Genomic DNA, 11876 nt, shown 5'->3' with positions numbered 1-11876 from the left:
TTGTTACATTATATACATTCAAAAAGTTAATTGAATAAAATAAATATTTAATAAATTGTAATATTTTCTAGAACGTATAAAAATATTTCTAAAATATGATAAATTTTAATAAACTAATTAATAAATTAAAAACAATAAAATTAATAAATTATAATATTTTATAATTATAAAATAAATAATTAGTGAAATATTAATAATTATAACATTTACATATTTTAAAAATATTCGTTTGAGAAGTTACAGATATTATTGATATTTCTCCTGTAACAACGCTCAACTTTGTCGATTAAGCGTAAAAAGAATAACAAGCTAATTGCGCTTCGATCGTTGTACCGTTTAGATATGTGGAAACTATGCATTTTATTTTATAATCTAAAGTTACATACGAATTTTGCATTTTATAATATTCATGTTTCATTCATGAATATTTATATATTTATCATAAATGTTTTTAAATATATTAAGTATATTAAATCGCAAATATTTATGCGTTTTATTCATCATTATTATTTGATCATTATTATAAAAAAATAAAAAATTATTGTTATTATCACAGATGAAATATCGATTGCACAAAAATCAGTGTTCCTTATTTTTTTTTCTTTACATATAATATATATAATAGATTAATGTTAATTTCCAAGATATAGTAAGAACGAAACTTTTTGCGTTATTGCATTGAATTTTCTCTAATGTATAAAATGTATATAAAAATTAAATAAATAAAATTATATAATATATTAATTTATATTTTATAACATATAAATATACGAAATAAAAAAAAATAATAGATATGTAAAAATTGAAAATAAAAATAGATTGCAATAATATTATCAATAAATTAAGCGAAGAAAACAAGTTAATCAAATATCAAAATATATAAAAATATAAATTTTGCAAAATTCATATGGACAAGGAAAAGAAACAACGAGAAAAAGATAGAGATAAGATAAAAATATTGAAATTAACGCCATCTTCAGAGTGGCGCAAATGAAGCATATAAAAAAGATAAGAAATAGTGAGAAAAGGATAGAAATAGAAATACGAATAAGAATAGACAATAAACGCCATCTCTTAAGTGCTGAAGATATCTCTTCAAATATTTTAACAATTATTGTTCAACAAGTTGTTAACAGATGGCGTTAGTTTTACTTTATTTTATCTTATCCTTTGAAAAAAATCTTAATCAAAAGATGGCACTGACAGTCAATTCTTATTCTATTTTTATTTTTTTCTCATCACTTTCTATTCTTTTTATATATTATTTTTATTTTATATACTATTTCTATCTTTTTTTCACTATTTCTATTTCTTTTTATTATATATATATAATTTTGCACTTGATTATAGACATGATACAAAAAATTAAGTAAACATATTTTTATCTTCTTTTTCAAAATTATGTTTCTTAATTTTTTATATAAAAAATGTATATATAATTTTCTGAGTTTTGCAATGTATAGAATATGTATAAAACATTACTTTTCTAAATATAATACATTTTAATATATACTAATACGAATATTTAAAGCAACATTGAGAATAATATTAAATTGACAAAAAATTTTAGTATTTTTGAAACATGGGATAAAAAAAATTCATTCAAACAAAAGAAATATATTTATTAAATTTATTTTGTATCTCGTTTTATATTATATGTTTTATATTATATTATATATAGCATATAATTATATTATATTACATATATATATATATAACAATATAACAAAAACGACATTTTTATTTCCGTTTTATTTATTCTTTAACTTCGATACATTAAATGTAATTCCTATATTTATCATTATAAGTTGTATAGAACATATTTAATATAATGATTTTTATGGATTTCAAAACAAGAAATATAAGGTTTTATAAGATGGTAACTCTATAGTATGTTTTATCTATGATTATACTTCGTAGCATATTTCGTAGCATATAATATGTGTGTGTGTGTATATATGTGTGTGTATGTGTTAGATAAAATTTAAATTATGTTTAAATAATAAAAAAATAATTGATATTTTTAATTAAATAAAAATTTATATCAAAAATTTATATCTAAAATTTATCTCTAATATATTTTCAAAGATTCATTATATATATTATATTGAATCATAATATCGACGATATTATTAGGCAATATTAACAGCAATTAATTATAGAAATATTATGATTCTATTTTAAATATCTGGAAATCAAATTAAAAATAAATTTGTTATTCAGAAATTGTTTTAAGAACTTGAGTCAGATTCTGACATAAGCAATATAAATTTTCATATATAGGTCGATTGTTGAAAATAAATTGGTGGGGATTTAAAGAAACTAACTAAATCGGGCGAGAAAAGCCGAAAATTGCCGATTCATTACTCGAGCGGATTCGGCTTCTGACCCGAATATTCGTTACTCTTCTTGGAAAGTTGTGAACATTGTGTCCATTAGTGTTTTATGTTTTCTTGCAATCTTATGTGATTAAGTTCATATTAAGTGATATATAAAAACATATTTTTGTATTATTCATTCTAGTATTAAAAACCACTTGTAAAAAAGAATAATAATGGCTATAACAAGTGATGCTATGTATCAATCAAGAATCATTGCTCCATCATTCGTATCGTCAAACATGTATTATGGTTGTGTACAACATTGTAAAAAAGAAACTCAGCATAACGTTATGCTTGAACATATCGGAATTTCAAAACCATCTTTAATCGATTGTTGCTCTTACGATACACTTATGGAAATTGATGAAGACGGATGTGATTATTCTATGACGTCTGATTATTTGAACAACGATTCTATAATTTTAAAAGCAACAGTACAGAATCGGTTAAAAACTAGTGACAAATTACAATCACAACAACAAACAACTTATGATGCGGATATGTTTCAACGCAGAAGTCGGAAGCGACACAACAGCGATTTCAATCCCACAAGTCAACTGAAAAAGTTACGAAGAGGTAGGAAAAAATTTATAATTCTATTTTTTTATATTTTTTTAAGGTAAAGATTTAATAAGAATATTACGATTATCAATTTATTATAATACGTTATACAAAAGCGCGGTTTCATTAATTTATATTCGTATATACTTTAAATAGATCTTGTTAGAGGTCGTTGTTTGTTCCTTTCTTATTTTTAAGCGGGAAATTTTTAACCACGGAAAATATTTATTATGAAAAGTACGTAATATTTAAGTATAGTAATAGTAAAAATATTTTTCGAATATTAAATTTGGATATCGTTGTGAAATTTATTTATTGTTGCTTCAATTCTGTTAGTATATCGCTAATGATAAATATTAAAATATATGAATATTCAGTTTTCCTTCCTATGGGGGGAAAAGAGTTGTATATTTACATGTGATCACAGAGATTTTCATCCGATCCTGGCATTAAATTTATTTTGAAGCTTAATGCATCCTGTCATCTTCTGTACCATGGATAATGGTATGCAATGGAAAGCATGGATGCTTATATTTTTTCATAAACTAATGACACTTAGTAAGTTTGGTCTTTTTTTCATGGTAAGGATATAATTTGCTGAAAACAATAAATGGTATAGGAGGTATTCGGTTAAATTAAGAGTTAAGGCAATGGGTTTCCTTTCAGAGGCGGTGGTAAGGACCATGTACATGAAGACACAAGTACAAAGGACTATGGCTCAACCATTACATCTTGTGAATCAGAAGCATTTCAAGTAAATATTATTGATAATAATGTGCAACAATCTGTGATTAAAAATAATAACTGGACAACAGAAAGTCATATTAATTTAAATAATTCAAATTGTGAGGAATTGTTATTCAATGATAGTCATAAATCACTTGAAAATATTGTTGAATATGAAAATATGTTATTTGAAACACATGGATGTTCAATATATCAGTTTTATCGTTTGCAATTAGATAATAATGACTGCACAGAATTTTAAATAGAATATAGATAATTATTTTTAATGTTTATATTCTTTTTTTATTTGTATCACAAAACATACATTCTTATGCACTTATACATGTCACTACATTCTAGTATATGTATAATCAAAAATAAATACTTATATACATATATATATATATATATTTTTTTTTTCTAAAAAGAGCCTTAGACCTTACAACCTAATAATACACATTATAAATAAAAAAATTATATCATATATTTCATATTTTTGTATTTGAATTATTAATATTGACAAGTATTTAAATTAGTATATAAATAAGTAAACAATTTACAAAAGAAATTATAATTTCAATCAGTATTATAAAATATGCTCTTGATAGCATTATAATATATTATATATAATTAAAAAAGGTATGTATTAATCTTATAGTATGTATTCAATGATTATGTATACAACTAAAGATAGTTTTTAATGTAATTCAATATCAAAATATTGCATTATCTTCATTCCTTTCATCTTCAGCTTTAGCAGCTAAACTTTCTAAGTCTCCTTCACCACTAAATCTTGCTTGTGCAGATTCAGTATGACCTACTATTTCACCTTGACCTTCATTTTCTTCTTCATTGTCAGGAAGCTATATAATTCATATATTTTGCACATATTTTATTTTATTTAATCAAATAACTTTAAAATATGTTTAAAATACCTGTTGATTACCAGAAGATTCGGGTCTTGACTGATCTGCTTCTGCCAGATCTTCATTGTAACCTGGTTTAATAGATGTTAAAGGTAGAACACTTGCAGAATCAGCTGAAGATGTTCCCTATAAAATATACGAAAAATATAAATTTTTGTTTTCTTTAAATATTTAAAAATATATTATGTTCATAATAATACTTACTGGCATATCTAAATGATCTATTAAAGGTATATGTGCTGTAGGAGATGAAGTTCCTGCTTGAGATGATACAAATAATTCTGTTATAGAATGATTTTCTGTTCCCATACCTAATACTACATCTACCTCGGAATCTTCATCACTAGATTGACAACTTTCACTGGCAGTTTGATCAGTTGTTTCATTCTTTAAAAATATATATATAAATATATTATAAAACTATCAAGAGGATATATATTAATTTATATTAATATTTGATTATATAAATATATGTTATAAATATACAAACCAATGGATTACTTAAAGATTGTGTATCTTGTAAAGCACGCAATGATCTCCATAAACGAGGTCGCAATCTATGATCTTCGCTTATGGCTTTGATTTCTCTTAATATAATAACAAGATAATCGGGCCGGTTTTTATTCACATGTATGAGTGAACTTAATACTTCTTTCATTTCAGAACTACATAATAAATTTTATAAAAATTTAATTTCGTTATATATTTTTTTTTTAATTTTTTTTCTTGATAAAAAATAATTCAAAAAAATATACCTTAAATTTTGAAATGGATTATCATCATTTATTACAGATGGTAATCGAAATGATGAATGTGTATCTTCCCAAAGATTATCAACTTGTTGTTGAGATACTTCATTTGTTAAGATATTACTACGCATAACGGTATTTTCTCGTTCTTGTTGCTGCAAGTTAGACTGTAGTTGCAAATTTGAGGAATATTGCGTTTCTGCTACACTTAAGGCAGGTAAAGGTATATTATCAGTTCCTTGATCTCGATTACGTTTATCCTTCCTTTTGTTAACAATATGTTAAAATTTACATTTAGTTTTTAGAGATAAAATAGTTGTTAGAAATTTATATAATTACATATACGTACATAAGAGAAGTATTAACACTTGATATAGTATTTCCAGATGTATTTGCAATGGGCCCAGAAATAGTATCAGTCATTGTTTTTATATTTCCAGAAAGTAAATTTTGTCTGGAATAACTGAAAATATAGTAAAAAAATATATATTTATCAAGTCAAATACAAAATTTTATTCAAACTATTCATACCATGCTTGAAAAAATAAAATATATGATATTATTAAAATGACAAAAAAACAATAATTTTGAGTATATACTTTAAAAAGATAAGGGAAAACACAACAGATATCACAGAAAAATAGTTATGATTATTATATTGAATATTTATTGTTAGTTAAAATATTTTATTATATAATTCTCAAACATATATTACGTACCCATAATTTACGTACCAATATACTATCCTCATTCTTATTTACTAATCTTTGGTTTACAGATTGGGTAATCAAATTAATATTGATTTTTTGTGATATATTTTAAACGAGGGTAGTAATAAGTAAGAAATACAATAAAAAAAAGTGCAGAGATAGATCGTGAAGTTTATTACTTTATGTAATGATACATTAGATTTATACAAAGATGGGAGATGAATATGCACAAGATCTGAATATAAAATTACCTACAGTCATAAAAAAAATTATTTTTTTAATGATATTAAATTGAAAAGAAAACATCAAATAATTTCACATAGAGAAAAAGAAAAATTATATAAATTTGAACTCCATAAATCATAAAATAAATATTTTGAAATTTTATCAAATACATCTTTGTACTAAATGATTACATGCTTAAAAATCTCGATTTAATGATGTAATTTATATTAATTGTTTCAATAACAATAACATTTCTACTGCACTAAGACAAATAATAATAAAATTCATGTCATCATAACATATACATGTACATATTATTACCTTCTGAAATTATCCCAGTAGTTGTTTGCTCTATTCCCAGGAGGAACTTGATTATTCAATTGTTGTTGCTGATGTTGAGAATTAACAGAAGATGTTGTAGCAATATGAGATAATGCAGGAGAAGAATTTGGTAACGATACTAGATTTGGCAAAGATGAACTTGGTGGTAATGCAGAATCTAATGTTTCACCAAGATGATGAATATTGCGACTTAAATTAGAATATTCATCGTTATTTTCGCTATTGTTTCGCTGTTGTAATTGTGTTTGTCTCAAGTGAGATTGTAATTGAGTAATAGCTGCACGCATAGCTTGTAATTCTCGTTGTTGAGACCATAATAGTTGACAACATTGTTGTATCGTAGTACCCATCATTTGAAGTTGTTGCGCTTGAGAACCTAATAAAAGTTGTCGATAATACTCTGCTGAGCCTATAAAATATATTTGAAAGTTATTATATTGTATAAATATTGAATAATAGAATTTATATATATTTATTTATCAAATATATCTTACCATGTTGTAATTGACTTAACGGAGGTGGTGGATATGTCCACCAATTTCCACTGAATCCATTTTCAATCGCCGTCGTTTGAGGTCCAATATCCATTAAATTTTCCGAAGATACGCCATCTACACTTTGATCATTAGATCCACCTGCATATCAAAATATAACTTTAATTAATAGATATTAAATATATCTATAAATATCTATAAATATTCTTATATTTTAATTACCCATTGTTGCCGAAGGTGGCCAAACATTAGCAGGAGTACCTATATGACTAATATGTGAACTAGAACTTCTATGACTACTTAAATCATTTGCTCCTCCTATATCTCGATTGACATTTATTTGAGATGATTCCTATTTTTTAATAAAAATATAAATAATAAAATAAATATTGAATATTATTTTTTATATATAAAAATTTAAAATAAATACGTAAAATTTAAAATAAATACTTTTCGCATAATATCATCGATTTGACGTCTTTTTTCCTGAGCAGATTGAATTTCATAGTTACAAGTATTACTTTGCTTTTTATCAGAGCCAGTTGATGCTGTAAGTGATGGAGGAGGAGTTGAAGTCGAAAATACAGATGTAGAATTAGAATGCATTGCTGATAAGGGTTGCTTTATTCGTTGTAATTCTGCCCTAGTAGTTTGTAATAAAGCTGATTGTTCTCGAAGTTCTCGGGTAACAGCCTGTAAAAAGTTTTTATTTATTAATTTATAGAAATATAACAATATAATATATAGTTTTAATTTATATTTATACTTGAATTTCTTCAACAGTTGGCCTGTCTCCAGTATTTCTGATCTTTTCATGATTTGTTTCGTCAGTATCACTTTGACGTTCAAATGAAATATTTGTTCCATTTTCATCTTCATTTCCATCCATACCAGATGTTTCACCATTTGCATCTACGTCTATTTCACGATCCGAATTAGAATCGAGACATTCACGTACTTTTGTTGCTTCTTCCATTAATGACTTTAAATGAGCAAGTTGTGCTTTCATAGCTTCTAATTCAGCAGCTTTGTCTTTTCCAAAATTTCTTGAAGAATTTCTTCTTGAAGATTTTCCTTGGATAATTCCTTCAGAACTCTAAATATAAAAAAACATAACTATATGTATCACTCAACTGAATAAAATTAATAAAAAAAAATGTACTGACACAACTGCCTCTATCAGACATCTCTACAGCTTGTAATTCTGCTACAAGATGATCCATATTTTTTTTCTTTGTTTGAAGTTGAGCCAATTTTCCTCTTAATGCAGCTGTTTCAGATTCAAGTTGTTCAATATTCATAGGTAATGGTAGTGCTGAACCAATTGAATTTTGATTTTCTTGTTGTAAAAGAGCTTGTTGAGCTTGACGTGCTTCATTTAATCTTTCTCTAACACGCAATTGCATTCCAACTAAACTAGCTTGATGTTCTTGTAATTGTGCAAGTTTTCTTTGAGATTCCTCCATTTTCTTACGTAGCTCCATTTCCCTACTTACATCATTTTCTTCTATTTCCTCTCTATTATTTTCACCATTCTAAAAGATAAATAATTTAAAATTATTATTAATTCTCTCGTTAAAAAATAATGTAAATGCATAAAATTAATAAACATAAAATATGATTTATAAATTTCAAATTAAAGAAGCATGCATAAAAATTTTATGTATACAGCTTTTATAGTTTAGTAAATAATAATTCTTGAAGTTTATTAACCTCACAAAATATTCCATGATTTTGATATTGTTCCAAGAGTTTAGTTAGTTTTCTTTCACTGTCATGAAGATCCTCTACCATTCTACTCAACTTCTCATTTTGGGCTTGTGCACGCTATAGTACAATTATATAGAAAGAAAAATATTCAACTTATAAAAAAAAAGAAAATATTATATTATGACTAATATTTATACTTACAGGATCACTGGATTGATTCAATGAATCCATCATAGTTGATGTAACTCTGATATAATCTCTAATTTGATTTAAACGTGATTCTACTTGACTTCTATCAGGCTGCAAAACAAACATTAAATAAAAATAATAAATTATTAATTTAAATAAAATGAAAAAATTAAATAAATAAAATTATAAATCAAATATTAAAGACTACATTACCATTTTATCAACATTTGATGGTTTTGTTCCTTGAAGTCTTGGAGGAGATTGAGTTTGAGAATCAATTGGTGGAACCATCTTCTGCCAATGTGAATATTCTTCTGCACTATAATTATATGGTTGTCGACTACTAAATGATACTAAAATAATAATTTTTTAGTTATTAACACTATTATTAACTTTATAAAAATTAAAATATAAAAATAATTTAATATATACCAAATTCAGGTATATCTTGATAAGAACTAGATAGTGCTGAAAAAACTGATCTTGTGTTACTATTCTTTGTTATCCTTGAATGTTCCTGTTCCACAACTGGTTTCCAATCCAACTGATACTTACATATAATTTATAAAAAAGAAAATCAATTAGATATATAAATAATTATTTGTATTTTTTAGAAATGATGAGTGAAATACTAAAACTCTACTGTCTCAAGATAGAATTGTATCTGGATATGTATTCTTAGAGAGAACTTCCCCACTATTCAGCTATCTATTAATAGATTATCTTTTAAACTACTATATACAGATTGCTGTACAAAGTTTTCATTTGAAAAGTTCAAGTTACAGTTAATTTAATATATTATATTTAATCTATAATAAAATTTGATACTGAATATTATTTAACAATAGAATATTTTTTAAGATTTTAAATAGAAATATGTTACTATATTATAATTAAATTATAACAAAATTATTTAACTTTATTAAAACTTATCTTTAATTTTTTATTTTTTAATAAATGTTTTAATATAAAATATTATTAATATAAAATAAATTAACATTAAAAATAAAAATTATCATTCATATTTTTATATTAGTTTACCAAATTGTTAGAATGCTGTGCATATCCATGATAAGCAGAACGGATTGCAAATTGATTAGCAGCAGATCGTTCTCTATTTCTATCATTTCTTCTATTGCTTTTTGGGAGTGTGCCTGTGCTGCGTGAACCATCGTTAACACCGGGCGACATATTCTTTGCACAAAATTCTTACACTCTTGAAAATGTATCTTTCTGGTTGTTGGCTGTTCACAGTTAACTTTGTTGCACAATTTTAATTGTGATGCGGCTTTTAAAAAACAAGATTTTATATAAGAAAAAAAGTGTCAATTACCTGCAAGTATTATAGAGCCGATTGTGCGAAAAGATGCATTTCAAATAAATAATGCACGACTGACTCAGAAACCGTCTCGACAAGGCGGAAATGTAAAAGTATGAATTAGTATTCACAAGGCTCTTGCGTCAAAATACTTGGCAGGCTAATAAAAAGAATTAGATACTATAAATAAATTAGGCCATTGACGTATTTACTACGATGATTTTAAGAATATATCGATTATAATTTCAAAATCACTCGTAGTTACTTCGTAGATGCGGCCATTTTTAAATACTTCTTTGACATGTCTAGTAAATATAAATTGCATTAACAAAATCTAGCGCTTAGATTTATTGTTTAAAAATTGTTTATATGAAAATAATGTTTTTATAGTAATATAGTATATTGAATTAATTTTTTTTTTAATTTATATACATAATATATTTTAAAATAAATATTAATATTTACGACAAATATTGATTAAAAAAATATATTATTCTTTTGATATATATGAAATATTATATGAAATATTATATGAAATATTATTTATTAATAATTTTCATAAAATTGTATTTTATTACATCTTACTTTTAAAAATGATAAAATTTATTAAAATTAAAATCTTAATATTTAATAAGTACAAAATTTATAATTTATTAATATTAGTTAATATTTAAATTTAAAAAATATTTCTATTAAATTTAAAATACCGATATATTAATATTTAGTTGCTAGATATTTTTATTATCATAGAGAGCGCTTGCACTGACATATAACGACATCTAACAACGAAAATGTAATTATTCTGAGCGCATGGCGCCATGATACTCGTAGAGGGACGTTGTTTCGCGCCCATGGCCTGGGGGTTAATAATAAATAACCGATTCCATCACATGTACTTTACTTCTACGTGTTTTACTTCTAGTCCTTAGAATCTAGGCAGCGCCTATGACAGACGACGTAGATTTCGATAGTGTCGCATATGCGGCTAGCATTTTTTCGAAGTATTGCTTTCGAGCTACGAATTCGTGCAGATTTCTGAAACGTTTCAAAAAGAAAGAAAAAGTCAAAGATTAAAAGTAAGCATCCATTAGACAGGATCCATTATATTGACACTGATAATCTGTTAACTTTAGTTGGATATCGTATGTTTTTATTAAGGTTAAATGTAAGACGTTTTCTTTTGTACCACATTTCCTGGGTGCGAAACGAATATACTAGTGGTTATAAATCGTGTGTTAGTGCATGCTGTGTAATTTCCTTGGAGTTTGCTTGGATTTATCTTCTAACGCTGTGAAATGCTGACAAGCTGGCAACATGCATATGACAGCATAGTTGATACGGACATACGGCTCAGTACCTGTAAGTATAAATATTTTATTCTCTTATTCTGAAATGTATATAACATTAGAGGTTATATTGTAATTGTAAATGTTACAACAATTTATTGTAGAGAATAAACTATAATTACAATACAAATGCATTATAAATGGATAATATTTACAAATTTTATGAAATTTATTATTATGTATATAATAGAAATATAAT

At 25.0% G+C, this 11876-nt stretch overlaps 2 protein-coding genes across 11 annotated transcripts; one reads left to right on the top strand and one right to left on the bottom strand.

Annotated features, from left to right (window-relative positions):
- Positions 1-1941: 1941 nt before the first annotated feature.
- Positions 1942-4072, top strand: LOC108002881 (uncharacterized). The gene is made up of 2 exons (XM_017064852.3): positions 1942-2957; positions 3611-4072. The coding sequence occupies exons 1-2, from the start codon at positions 2555-2557 to the stop codon at positions 3928-3930; spliced, it is 723 nt and encodes a 240-aa protein (XP_016920341.1). The 5' UTR covers positions 1942-2554; the 3' UTR covers positions 3931-4072.
- On the bottom strand, positions 3949-10633 carry LOC108002879 (uncharacterized). 10 transcript variants are annotated; one of them, XM_017064843.3, is made up of 18 exons: positions 10347-10629; positions 10055-10271; positions 9446-9563; positions 9227-9366; positions 9026-9124; positions 8828-8941; positions 8281-8649; positions 7881-8210; positions 7565-7807; positions 7337-7466; positions 7115-7255; positions 6600-7029; positions 5693-5806; positions 5350-5607; positions 5085-5259; positions 4799-4981; positions 4604-4720; positions 3949-4531 (listed from the first exon to the last, which is right to left on the bottom strand). In XM_017064843.3, exons 2-18 carry the CDS (start codon positions 10202-10204, stop codon positions 4382-4384), a joined length of 3261 nt encoding a protein of 1086 aa, XP_016920332.1. In that variant the 5' UTR covers positions 10205-10271; positions 10347-10629; the 3' UTR covers positions 3949-4381. The 10 variants fall into 10 exon arrangements, with proteins under 10 accessions (XP_016920332.1, XP_028524994.1, XP_061927289.1 ...); XM_028669193.2 differs by having other exon boundaries at positions 3949-4515; XM_062071305.1 differs by having other exon boundaries at positions 9446-9557.
- Between the last annotated feature and the right edge of the window lie 1243 nt (positions 10634-11876).

The sequence above is a fragment of the Apis cerana genome, linkage group LG2, assembly GCF_029169275.1.
Source record: "Apis cerana isolate GH-2021 linkage group LG2, AcerK_1.0, whole genome shotgun sequence".
NCBI classification, from domain to species: Eukaryota; Metazoa; Arthropoda; class Insecta; order Hymenoptera; family Apidae; genus Apis; species Apis cerana.
The sequence above is the reverse complement of the archived record's forward strand: the minus strand, read 5'-3'. Positions and strand labels throughout refer to the sequence as shown.

Excerpts from the sequence above, each read along its gene's own strand:
- LOC108002881 (XM_017064852.3), top strand. The coding sequence starts at position 2,555 with ATGGCTATAACAAGTGATGCTATGTATCAATCAAGAATCATTGCTCCA. Across the intron at positions 2,958-3,610 it reads ACTGAAAAAGTTACGAAGAG|GCGGTGGTAAGGACCATGTA; the intron begins GTAGGAAAAAAT and ends TTCCTTTCAGAG.
- LOC108002879 (XM_017064845.3), bottom strand. The coding sequence starts at position 10,204 with ATGTCGCCCGGTGTTAACGATGGTTCACGCAGCACAGGCACACTCCCA. Across the intron at positions 8,942-9,025 it reads TGAATCAATCCAGTGATCCT|CGTGCACAAGCCCAAAATGA; the intron begins GTAAGTATAAAT and ends ATTGTACTATAG. Across the intron at positions 5,807-6,599 it reads TACTGGGATAATTTCAGAAG|TTATTCCAGACAAAATTTAC; the intron begins GTAATAATATGT and ends CTATATTTTCAG.